Source organism: Orcinus orca, chromosome 17, assembly GCF_937001465.1.
Source record: "Orcinus orca chromosome 17, mOrcOrc1.1, whole genome shotgun sequence".
NCBI lineage: Eukaryota > Metazoa > Chordata > Mammalia > Artiodactyla > Delphinidae > Orcinus > Orcinus orca.
In genome coordinates, this window is record NC_064575.1 from 6,342,558 (window position 1) to 6,356,459 (window position 13,902).

The window sequence follows — 13,902 nt, forward strand, 5'->3', positions numbered from 1 at the left end:
GCGATGTCACTTTATCCACCTCTATAGAATGAGAGATTTGGGCTACGATTTCTTTCTAGTTCTAAAAGTATATGGATCTACATGAGTATCAAGTACTGTTGTCTTGGAAGGAACCCTCTTTCCACACGCCTCTCCCACCAGCACAAAGGCCCCCGTACACTGTCTCCTGAGGAAGTCACCATTATCAGGGAGGTTCTGCACCCTCACCTTCTCTTATTATGACTGTTGTTGCTTTTTTCTTCTTGGCAAACAATGTAATATGTATCTTATTCAGATGAATTGCCAGGCAGAGTAATATGTGTAAAGTAACTGCCACCACTGGAGACGAAGCATGATCTCCTGAGAGGCCAGTGGATGTGACATCAGAGGATCCACACTCATGTCCTCCTTTACTATTTTTAGCTGTGAAATCTTGGCAAGTTACATAATTTCTCTGGGCCTCCATTCCCTCTACTGCAAACCAGCTGCAGTGCCATTTTGTGATTACTGAGATGACATATATATATAAATATGTTTAAAACTTTAAAATGATATTCAGATGTTAATTATGACATAGTAGTAACTTTTTACTGAATGAATGGAAAGAAATGACCTTACACTAATTTGTGATGCCATATGGTCTTGGTTTAAAAGATATGCCTTGGGAACCGAACAGAGACAGGAAAAAAACTAAGTGAATTCTTTGGCTTTGGCTTTAGTGAGAAAGTTATTTAAAAGATTATCATTTTGAAACTGTCTACTGAAGCAGAATGAACAACCCCATGGGGACAGGATGCTCTGAACTGAGCTGACAAGCTAACGTAGATTAACACTAGAAGATAACTTCCTCAGGATGGGTTTGAGGTGATCCTGTCAAATGACTGGTCCTCAGGTAAATCTGCCAAAGGACAAGGATGCTGGGACTGGGCTGAGTTGATACTGGGCAAACCGGTGTAACGGCTCTAAACTAAACATGTAGGCAAATACGACCTAGAATGGTCATTCTCAATGGTTGAATGTTACAATCACCTGGGAAACTTAAATAACACCCTCATGTCCAGGCTTTAGCTCTATACTGATTAAATGAGAAAGTCTAGGAGCAGGAGACACTGGTCTCAGTCACCCTCAACTCTACTCCTCCAACTGCCCTTTAACTACTTCAGACACGCAACAAACAAGCCAACTTTCTCTTTGCCCCAAGGCTACACAGAGCCATCTTCTCTTCACAGCCAGACCCCTCCACGTGGTTGTGCTGGCTGCAGGCAGCTTTGGCAACTCACTGTACCTCCCCATTGCTTAGCTTTCAATAAGGTCGCCAAGGACCACGCTGATAAACCCAGTGCGCTTTTTACTCTTCCCCTGACCTGCTTTCTCACTGGGAGTGTCCTGTCTCTTCCAAGGGCTCCATGACATCACGGTCTCTGGGTTTCATGCCTACCTCGGTGCCCTCACTGTTTCCAGAATCATTTCTAGGCCCATCCTCCTCCACCTGGCCATTAAATGGTAGTGTTCCTGATGGTTTTTTTCTTTCTTTTTTGCTGTAGACTGTCTTCTCTTGTGAGTTTGTACTTAAGAGTGTCTTAAGACGAAGGGTTTCCATTACCACTTGTGGGTGGATGAGTGTCAAGTTCTTTTCCTCTGAATTCTGAGCATAGAAACAATTGCTATTTGACATCTTTATCTTCTTTATTTTTTTTATAATTTCCAAATTTTCTAAAAATAACTATTCCTATATTCAAAATAACAAAATATCAAGAAGAAAAATAAAAAGGATTCAAGAAAGACCACAATGAAGAATATTAAAAATGAAGGGATCGTGACATTGGAGGTCATATTTCATCAAGGATTGGGAATATTTAGACAAAGGGAACAAAGTGTAGGGAAATGAATGGTTCTCCATGGGGAATATTTACACCTGGACTCCTTTTAAATTTTAATTGAAAAATTAGTGATCTGAAACATTAAAATCTCCATGATTGCAGATTATATCTGTCTTTGTAGAAAATAATCAAATGTCAGTTGTAGAGATAAATTTCCTATGATTCACTGCAAATATTTTTATTAAAAGGTTTTCCCAAATAATTTAAATAGTTTCCCGATTCCATTGTCCAAAATTGTGTTTGAACTGCTGATCTTTATGCTTCCTTTCTTTTTAAATTGGGATTGGACAACATGGTGCGATCTACGGGATACGTGATGCCCTGTGATAACAGAAAGGACAGTTATCCTCCTGCTGGGCAATGTGGCCCATCTTTCTAGGGATTCTCTGCGGAAGCAGGAGAACCTGTTACTGCCAGTGAGAAGCTCTAAGTATCAAGTGTATGAAAACCACAAATTACTGTTTTGAGGCCACGTAGAGCAACGCTACAGGAATCTCTGAACAATTCCATGCAGCCAATCAATTTGGTTGGTTTTCTGGAGCCTTCCCCTATTTTCCTGGCTTGTTCCTATATTCTTGGTTCATAATATTCTGGCCACTTATAAAACTGCCCTCATAGAACTGAACTATGGTTTAAGATAACGCCCCTTCACCAAAAGCTGATGTAAGAGGAAACAATGAAAATAAAAATTATGTATGAAAGAGTTTTTAAAAATAAAATGTGCTTTGAAGGGAATCATTGTGATACTGCTCAGTGTTCCTTGTATAAAGACTTACTGGATATGTACAATGTCTTTGCTTTTAGGATGCAATAACGGGATACAAATTCCTTGTTGTGGTCTGGTGTCTAACGCACCCATGCAGGTGGGCAGTGCTCTGTGAAGTGAAGGCTGTCTGCCACGTGAACACTGGGCCTTGCCTCCTGATGTGTGAGGGTCTCATTTTTTATTTTGCCTTTTGCCTGTGTTTGGGAAGGTACAGAAATGAGCTGCTATTTCAGAGTCCGTATAATGAACTGGGAATTTGTCAGGCCTCCTATCTGGCGGTAGTTTCATCACATATTTGAAAACCACATGATCATATCTCATATACAAAGCCTCCCTAAAGAAAGAAATGTGGCTATAATTTGGATCCTCTTACACGCCAGGAATGGATTGTATCTTGAAAGACACCTGGCCTTTCTGACCATCAACTATTTGGAATGAACAATGATGTGAGGAAATTAGCTAAATGGGTTTGTAATACATGCCTGGATCTTAATTTTGAGTGTTGTCTGGATCCTGAATTCTTACTTAGAGGAATGAAAGCTTATAATTTTATGTCCTAATTTTCTAAGAGACCCTGACTTCTGCAGTCTAGAGCAGCACTATCTTATGGAATTTTCTGGAAAGATGGAAATGTTCTCTGCACTGTTCGAAAGGGTAGCCACTAGCCACATGTGGCTATGGAGAATGTTGTGCTGGAGCAACTGAGGAAACATTTTTTATTTATTTAATTTTAATTAGTCAAATTTAAATGTACACAGTCATACAGGACTTGTGGCTACTGTACAGGACTGTAGAGCACTGTGTACTGGACATTGTTTTAGTGTATAACATTTCTAGAGTTACTAGGGTTCTAAGACTGAAGAGTTAAATTTAATTCCAACGTCATAATCTTTACAATACAGAAGGAACCATATAATGCAAAAATATAAACTCCCCACGATGACAAGCACATTGAGAGTAAGGACAAGGTTCCGTTAATCTTTCCATCCTCACAGCATCTGTTCGGAGTCTTACATGCAGCGGATCATCACACATTTTCGCCCCTGTATTATACAGCAGTGGGCAGAGGCTTAGAATGACAAGGAAAAGGACATTTGAGACACATATAAAAGTTGTATGAGGGCTTCCCTGGTGGCGCAGTGGTTGAGAGTCTGCCTGCCAATACAGGGGACATGGGTTCGTGCCACGGTCCGTGAGGATCCCACATGCCACAGAGCAACTAAGCCTGTGAGCCACAACTACTGAGCCTGCGCGTCTGGAGCCTGTGCTCCACAACAAGAGAGGCCGCGATAGTGAGAGGCCCACGCACCGCGATGAAGAATGGCCCCCACTTGCCACAACTAGAGCCCTCGCACAGAAACGAAGGCCCAACACAGCCAAAAAATAAATTGATTAATTAAAAAAATGCAAATTCTTGAGTCCTACTCCATTCTATTAAAAAAAAAAGTTGTATGAAAATCATAGCAACTAAGAACATGTCTGGTTTGAGGCTTTAACCGTAATCTTGATCACCCACAGGCTTATTTCATATTCAATTTAAGCACTCATGAATAAACAAATACATACACAAATACATAAAGATACTACTCTCACATAAGCTTTACACAGATACATGTGCTTCACGTAACTTACTTGTAGACATAGATGTATTTCCCAAATCCCTAGGGGGTGTCCTTATGCTTCTGGTAATCCACCTCCTGTCATGTCTTATTGCTTAATTATAGTGATGTATTTAACTTATTAATCACAAGAAAACAATAATTTTTCACTTCAAAAAAGCCATGTGTTAATGGTGCTACTTAGAGAACACTTCTTAAGAATACAGAGTACTGGAGTTAAGAGTCTCAAGGAAAGAGAATCACTGATGTTGAAATGTCCCTGGAGAAGTTAGAAACGTCTACAAGCATATTAAAAATAAACTGCCACAGTCCCAAAGCCTTTAATGGAGCTGGGAGAGCTGTTTCACGCACACGAACTTGCAGTGATCGCTGGAGTTTAAAATAGATTTTAATCAAGCACCATCTGCATAATAGGCTGAACAAACAACACAGAGCTCCACTTATAACACTTATCATGTAAAGTAAATATTATAAAATCTTCACCATAGTAACAGGGCATATCACAGCACTTTTTGTGATGGTACTGTTTCTGTAAGTGAAAAATTCTGCTACTTAAATTCATTCTCCCTTTTCTTTCTAAACTATGCCATCTAAAATCCCCTTATGAGAATAAATTCAAATAAGCATGGAAAGTAAGTCATCTAGTTACTGTGAAATCAGCAAGGTTGTAATACCTCTTTCATTTTACAATCGGGTTTACTATTATCATTAATAATAACAGTACATTTAATGACTCAAAACATCAATTATAGAAAACCACATATAAAATGGTGTACTCTTGAGATGATTCACAAGTGCAGGGCATTGTATCGGTACCACAGTCTGTAAAATAAATTCATTTTTAAGGATCCTTGATTCTGCCAAAGATAACTGAGTTTAGTTTTAGGATGAGGTTAGCAAAAATACTCAGTGGTCTTATATAATAAGGTAAGAAATTTGGGCTACTGTCCAGAAAAATCACTTTAGGGTGAAGAAAAGATTTGATTGTAATTATAGACACCTGTTAGTTATGTTTATCAATTTTGTTAGATTCATTTGGTCTTTTCTAAATTTGCCTGTCTAGGGCAATACGTTTCTTATTATTTTTGACTGAGGGTTTCTCCTGCCTTACACAGAATGCACGAGCTATCAATACATGGTCCCAGTGAGTAAAATGCCAGGTGCCTACGTGTAGCCTCACTTGAGTTTTATTCCATGACTTAATCAAGTATGCTCGATTATCCAGAGTATGAATCATCTAAGAACATACACACCTTGAAAATACTATATCTTAGTATAATTTAATTACTTAAATGGATTTTAGGAACCATTATTTGGAATCGAGTACTAACTGGCGGCTTGACTGAATTTTACTATTTTCCCCAGAACTACTTTGCTAAGTTCAGCCTTAACCGATGGGATACTTTATTTTTGATAAACAAGTACATATTAGCTGCTGGGATACTTTTAAGAAATTCTTAAAAGTATCATGTATATTATATTGTGAAGTGTTTAAAAACTGTGTAATAAATACAGTTCAATGTGGAAAACACCAGACTTTAAAATCCCAATTTTAAATATTCTGTCCTAATGTTAGACAGTGTGACCAGACATTTGGTACCAACATTGCTTGATTTCACTTCATGTTTATAGAAACCTGTCTGCTTATCATTTTTATTTTATTCCAGGAATCTTCTAGCCTTCAGAACGGTGGTAAATAACAAGTACTTTTCTAAAGGCTTATTTAATTGTTGCTCTAGTGACACCCTATTTTTTTTTGAGAAAAAAATCCCTTCTCTTTCTGTCCAGTATGGTAATGTACATGCAGTGATGAACTAACAAATTCTAAGAAACTCTTAAAAGCGAAAAAAAGTAAGCAAAAGCAGGAACCCGGAGAAGTAGGCAGAGTACTGGAGCCAGCTTTCACCTTGAAGACAGCTGCTCAACCTGGTGAAACTGAATCAAAGTCACAGCAGATAGAAGACAAAGCCCATGGCTGACCGAAAACAGTGGGATGTTTAACGGGAGGCTTCCTATTAAAAGTCAGGACACAAAAGAATTAGACTTTCAGTGCAGGGTGAAATAAAATGATCTCCCTTGCACGTTCCCTCCCGAGACCTGCAAGGACGATTCTGAATGAGAGGGGAGGAATATCTTTTGTGATAATTCACAAACAGAAGCCAGCTTTTGTAAGGATTTATACCCTGAATGTATACTACTCGAGTGGTCTGAAAAACTGTAAGCCCAAAGCGGTTCTAGATTGTAATGGTCCAAGATGCTTGGGATGCTTGGCGGAAGCAAACACAAATCATCTTTAGTGGAGTCCACTTTCCAACCAGGTCTAACAGAATTCTTATAAAGTTCTAATGAATATCAGCTGCTATTCCAAAAGCAAAAAAGCAAAATGAAACAAGGCAGTAAAACCAAGAGCCAGCAGCAACAATAAACAATAGAATCAGACCCCAAAAGGCGTCACGTATTGGAATTAGCTTAAAGAACAAAAGAGATTAAATCTATGGATAAAGAGGAAGCAACTAAAAATAACAAACAAAAAAAGTCCAAACAGATTTGAGAAAGAACCAAATAAAACTAGAAATATAAAATAATTGAAATTAAAACCTCAATATATCAGCTTTAATTTCAGATTTGATATAGCTGAAAATTGAATTACAAACTGGGAAATTGATATAAGTAAATTAATCAGAATGTAATACAGAGCAAGAAGGAAACAGAAAATATGAAAGAAAAGAGTCATGGAGGATAGGATGAGAAGGTCTAGCATTTATCTTATCAGAATTACAATGAGAAAGGAGCAAGAATAGGGTAGAGGAAATTTCTGGAAAACACCCAGAACTGACGAAAAAGAGAAATATTTAAATTTGGGATAAATTTAAAGGAACCCACGTACTACACAATGATGCTGCAGGACACCGAAGGCAAGAGACGATCTTAAAACTAGTCAGAGAATAGAGGCAGATTACTTTCAAAGGAAAGACAGTGAGGCAGCAGAATTCTCAAAAGCAATAATGAAAATCAGGATTCAATGGAGTAATATATTATCTTCAAAATGATAATAGAGAATCACTGTCAATCTAAAATTCTTTTCCTAGTGGAAGTACTTTTTAAGGTAATCATGTTCCCAATAGATCCTCACGAGAGAAAATTTTAAAGGCATAGGGAAAATGACGTCAGATGACAAACTTACGTGTGAATAAATCTAAAGAAAAAAGACTGTAAAGACAGTAAAAATAGTATTTCATGGAGTTCATAAAATTACATTTAATTTAAATTTAAGATAAATTATAATTTAAATTATAATTAAGATAAACAACAGCAATAACTGCTCCAGTATAAATTGAAAGGAGGGTGTTTGGAGTTAAAGTAATTTAAGAAGGGTAAAGATATTGATCAATGTTAGACTTTCACACATTTGTGTGTCAGGAGTAGTTGCTAAACAACGAGAAAGATTATAAAATTTCCAGTCTTAAAATGGGAAATTTTGGAATGAGAAAAGTAAGAACATTCTTAAGGAAGGTAAGAAACAGAAAAGAAACATAGACACGTGTGGGACAAATAGAAAGCAACAGATCAATACTGAAATGAGAAATAAACCCAAATATTTTAGTATTTATATGAATGTAAATGAAGTCAGTTTCCTTTGAAAGTAAAAATTTAACTATATACCACTGACAAGAGACACATATAAAACTTAAGAAGACTTTTAGCAGAGAAGCTGAAAGTAAAAGGATGGAAAAACATATCTTGTGATTCTTAGCCCATAATTTCCTTAAAGGGAAAACTGTGCTAAAAATACAGTTGTAATGCCAGATACTTTAAGTGTCTTAAAGTGTCTGTTATATTACACATATTGGATTACAGGCTTAGAACCACAAGCTACCCGAGTTTGTATTTCTTTGATGTTTGACTGCATGTCTAGTTTATGACTTCAGGCTGTCAACACAGCTCCAGAGCAATCAGAACCGTAAGGAGTGTTTATAAGGTGATAATTTATTTTACTGATGTATTTACAATATTTCTCTCTGTCAAAACAAAGTTATTTCATTTACTTGTTCAATTAGATAAACTGGAGTTAATCTGCAATTGCTTAAGAGAGCACAAAGTATTAAGAGGGAAGGTTTAAAGCCTTCTTTTTCAGGTGTGAGACTAAATATTCTTTTTTTAGATCTCGTTGGAAATGATTTAAATGATCCTTTTGACTTAACGCTACTTCACATTTAACTGGAGCTGCTGCAGTACAACAGTGCACATAAACCCTGCTCATATATAAAGGAAAATTCCGGTTTAATCATTAGCTGTGATGAAGAATCCTGAGCATTTTCATCAGAGGACTTTTTTTAGCCGTTTAATAAACATAAGTTGCATAAATGGGCAGGAGAATTTTGTACTGGAGAGAAGGTGAAGGACAGCACGTAGAGCTGGAATGGGAGGATGGATTTTGAGATGGAAAATGCACTTAAACTCAACATAAATTTGAGAATATTTGTGTAGACAAAAAGTCATTTTAATGAGGGCATTCTTGAGAAATCCACCCCTAGGCCTTCACACATAGCTTATTCAAGACTATACAACTATGGAATATAAATTCCACTATACAATGCTTACGTGATCATTAATAATAAGCTATACGTTACTTTGAGATGTGGATGTTAAGTGATTGGGTAGGATACTCACTGGCAAAGTTTCATGCTAGCCTGGAAACTCATAACATACACATTCATACCTCAGCAAAACTGTAAGATAAGGACCTTATGCGTCAGTAGAAAATGGCAGAACCTGTCAATATTAATTCTATGAATTTCTGGTTTCTACTCAGTCTGCTACTCATATAAATTGAAGAGTGTGGAAAATGCTATTGTAAGTAAGAATAATCCTGCATAAAATTTACTGTCAGAAGATGCTAATTTTGCATTAATTTCCTGAAATGTCAGCAGTGAATACTGATAGAGATATAATCCAGATGCGCCAATTGAGCTTTACTATGAGTAGAACATTAATTTTCCCCCTTGCAATATAGTACTTAACATCTGTGTTTAGAAATATAACTTGAATTATCCACGCATAATTTGTTATCTAAATCACTGGCCACAAACAGATTCCTGGTGTTCACACTTAGAGCCAGGTGCTCATTAGCCGGAGACACCGTTAGAATAATATAGATTTTCTTAAACATTTATTTTGCCCTCTAAGTGATCAGCCAAAGGTCGGGCTTCTCCTAGCCCAGTACACTATTTATGTAACATCAGTTAGTCTCCTCCCTCCTTTTTACTTTCCCTCTTGAGCGGCTGGCTCACTGACAGGGAGAGACTGTGCAGGGAGAGGGGCGCTGATATCTAGCTGTGCAGCTGTCCTGAAATGTACCTGGGATTTGTTTTCATCAGGGACGGTGGACAGCAGACGTGGAAATGAATGAAGTTTACACTCACACAAACCTAGAAACTGGAGGCCCAGCATGGCGTGCAGGGTCGTCAGGAGGCAGAGACGGGAGAGGGCAGAGCGTGCCCAGAGCCTTTACTGGGGTTTTTGTGGGAAGGAAGGGGCGAGGCAGGGTAGGTATACTGAGTAATCTCAGGACTGGAATGTTTGAACAGTTTCAGTGGGCTTGGCTCTAGAGGTGGTCCCTAGTTATCCATGCCTAGCCCTGGGGGGAAACTCTGCGGGGGAGGTGGTGTGTGAGAGTTTGATAAAGGAGATAACTGGGGTGTGGGCTCTGGATTGGTTGGTGTGTTTATCAAAGATGCGCTCCCAGGGGAGTCATTCACTACCTCTAGGAATTAGCTTCCCTGGTAGAGTTTCCAGGATCAAGGGCCTACACGCCAGAGCGTCAAGAATACTGAAAATAATGAAATAGAGCCAATAGAGCAGCCTTGCCTTTGTCATCAGGCTAAATAAATCTATGTGTCACTATCTGGGTTGTTAAAAGATTAGTGTAGCTAGCTACTGTTAAGTTAACCACATAGATCAGAATCCCACGGTATTGCCATTTGTCTCCCCAAAACAAAATTCTCACAAAGTGAAAAGAAAACAAAGGGCTGACACAAGTGACAATTCATTAGTGACATTAAACAAAGAGGAGGAATATGAAGTGTGCATGTAGCCACCAGTGTTTTTCACAGTAACCAGGCAGGGGTCCTTCTCACTGGGACAAATTTGGAAGATGCCTGACTGATAACCAAGGCAATAAAAAGATGATTTCGATGTTCTTGACTGAGAGTATACTTGGTTATGATGCAGTCATTTGAAACGGCTGCCTTGAATACTTTAAAGAACTAACTACCTTTTGTAGCTAATTTTCCAAAATAAGGACAATTACGACCCATCTTTTTATACAGATAACTTAAGGTGATGCAGATAGACAGACAGACAACCATACTGGCCTGGGGTTAACAAGAGATACGTAATGAAACACCTAGGCTCCTTCTTCTGGAAGGGAGTCATCTAATATCTCTGGCCCTTCTTTTCTTCATCCTAAATATGAAATTTTTAAAAAATAAATAAATTTATTTTTTGGCTGTGTTGGGTCTTCATTGCTGCATGCGGGCTTTCTCTAGTTGAGGTGAGCGGGGTCTACTCTTTGTTGCGGTGCGCAGGCTTCTCATTGCGGTGGCTTCTCTTTGTTGCAGAGCACGGGCTCTAGGCACATGGGCTGCAGTAGTTGTGGCACGCGGGCTCAGTCGTTGTGGCTCGTGGGCTCTAGAGCACATGCTCAGTAGTTGTGGCACATAGGCTTAGTTGCTCCACGGCATGCGGGATCTTCCCGGACCAGGGCTTGAACCCGTGTCCCCTGCATTGGCAGGCGGATTCTTAACCACTGCGCCACCAGGGAAGTCCCCTAAATATGAAATGTTTGGATAAGATGATCTCAAAGGATTCCTCTAACCACAACACACACATACACACACACACACAGCGCCATCATTATATCCCTGGGATGTTGCCTTCTTAAAATAAGGTGGTTAAATTGAAAGATATTTTGGAATGAGTGGTGAATTAAGCTTGATTTTGGACACCGAGTCCTACAAGATTATTATTTTCCCTTACTCACTATGCAGACCCTATACTGCGTGGGTGCAACCTATTTTTATGTTTAATACATTTGCACTGAGAGGATTTGTTAGGAACTTAAAAATGCAATTGGACAAGCAGGTGATTTAATCCATTCGGTCCCCCACCAACGTTTCTCATTTGGACGATATAACTTGCATCCGCCATAGGTCAAGGGAAGTGCCCGTCAATAGTTTTTTTAGGCAGCAAGCCTTTCCTATTGGTCCCCAGAATAACCTCGTCATACCTTAGAGGTATCATCGCCTTCATCCTCATGCACTGAGCTGGACGGTGAAGGAGTTGCAGACTTGCTTCCGGGAGGAGACGGCGAGTTGTGGGGGACACTGCTTCCCCCCATGTTCAATCCAAGCTGAGCACTTAGCTGTGATTGGTTGATGGTGGTGAGCTGGCCATGCTGCATCATGCCTGGCTGCTGCCTGAGCTCTGCAGGCTGACCCCTTGGTCTCATGGCCGCCATCTGAGGATGGGAGCTATACTGACTTCCTTCTGGGCTCCGTATATCTTGCATCTGTAAAAAACAATGCAGAGGAATAATTTTTCACAAAACTTGTTTCTGGAAAAAAATTTTTAAATTCCTTAGGCTTTAAAAGTCCGTTAGGATGTCCTGCTAAACTATACACATTTCCACCCCGTCCCTCAGAGTAGGATAATCCTAACAGTATATATCACCCTGAATTTGAGAATTCAGTCAACATCACATTTCATTACTCAAGACCTGGTTGATTATATTTACAGTCCTTCTTTACACGGCAATGAAGTGCAAACATATAGCATTAACAGCTATTTATGGTGTAAGTTTCAAAATACTGATGCTTATTAGAGTGTCAATATTATATAATTATTAGTGATTACAGCATTCACAGTAATTCATGAAACTCTATTTCTTTGATTCTCATCATTTAAAAAAGGTTTTGAAAGTTAAGCATACTATGGTTCTCAGTTTACTTCTATATAGGCTAGTACTGGCCAAATGATCTACGAACTTCCGACTCAGAACATTTACAGGCTGGTATTAACCAATTGATTAATTGACTATTGAAATGATTTGACTACACAGTCCGATTTGAAAGTAAAGCTCTAAAGTTGCAAGGTCACCATATTAATCCATTATGCTATCTGGGTCACTGCTTTTTAGCCTTAATGAGACTCACTGTTACAATTCAAGCAGTGAATTTCATCTCTGCAAGAATTAGAATTAAAAGCATTGGAGGATGAAGCTCTTAACATATCTAGAGGTCAAATGTGTTGTCAGAAGAGTGTGGTGGATTTCACTTAATGTTTCTCTGGCATTTTCAAACTTAAAATAATGGGGACTATTTTGTGGTGCTTACAGAAGCAGCTCAGTTTTGTTCACTCTGAAGGGCATTGGGGAGTTCATGCAGGTAGAGGGTTTATAAAACAAGAGAGAGAAAAAGAGAAACAAATGGAAAAAAGGAGGGCAGTGAAGAGATATATGTTAACGTTACATCTGGGAATGGAAAAAGTAAAACTAATGTTACCTTTCTCTATTTCATTTAAAAAAAACCCATATAGTGTCAGATATTACCACCATGACATGGAAATAATGAAAAGGTCAATTAAATAACTTAGTCATAGGAATTTTTTTCTTTTGGTAATAAAATCATTTTCTACCAATGCTCTCTAGTCATTTTACCAACCTAGTTAGACCTCCCTGAAACTGGAGTGGTGACTGAAGAGGTGTCTGCCTGTGTTCTCTGTATTAGGTTTACTGTCTCCACCATCAGGCATCTTATTAGTCAATACCTTTTGACCTTTCCAAGTCTTGCTACTGCTTCATCTTCAGACTCAGTTCTAGGAATCCTAGACTCTGGTTCTCCTGGGTGAAGGGTTAGTCTGGCTCTATGGCTTTGTACCCATTGATTGCCTGGTTTAAATCAACCTTTTTCCCATAATTTAAACCACGTTCCTCCAATCCTTCAAAAGTAGCTCATAGCTCTCCTTTTTATGAAACCCCTCAGTAAGCAGGTATCACTATTCAATGATACATGTGAGCGCTGCAGAGGCTCTAGTGACACGTTCTCAATCTACAGAAGAGGAGACTGAGGGGCTGTGAATGTCTGTTGAATAAATATATAAATGAATGACTAAAACCCAGAGATCTTAAATGACTTCCCCGAACCACACAGTTGGAGTTAAAACCTACATCTCTCAATTCCAGTCTTTGATACTTCCCACTGTATCAAGCAGCTGATGCAATATTTTACGTATCCCAAAGAGAGAGTTATAGTTAATTAAAGATAGTCAAAAACACCCATCCAATATTGCCTACCCAAATCCATGGTTTTTATCTAGTCCATTCATGTTACCTCCACTCACATTTACTAAAATAGTTTTTGTTCCTGCTTAACTGTTCCTATAACTTCCATAATCTGACCTTCCCTGTGAAATAATACTAGCTTTCACAGTTATTCATAAAGTTGTGCCACTGAGTCTTTTTCAGGCCCATACTCTAAGGCCCTGAGGTCCTATTGTGTTCTTCCTTAGACCCTTAGCATGTAGAACTGGTCTCTCATTGTGGGCACAGAGCAATGGGTGCCCATAAAGGGCACTGTCCTATACAGGGCAGCTCCCTCTC

At 38.7% G+C, this 13,902-nt stretch overlaps 1 protein-coding gene across 4 annotated transcripts in view; it reads right to left on the minus strand.

Annotated features, from left to right (window-relative positions):
* The window catches only part of TOX (thymocyte selection associated high mobility group box), a 298,273-nt gene that overhangs the window by 35,779 nt on the left and 248,592 nt on the right, over positions 1 to 13,902 (minus strand). For all 4 annotated transcript variants that reach the window (XM_033437612.2, XM_004274988.4, XM_049700748.1 and 1 more), the window contains one exon: positions 11,533 to 11,814. In XM_033437612.2, coding sequence (XP_033293503.1) covers positions 11,533 to 11,814 — 282 coding nt within the window. The remainder of the gene's footprint in view (positions 1 to 11,532; positions 11,815 to 13,902) is intronic.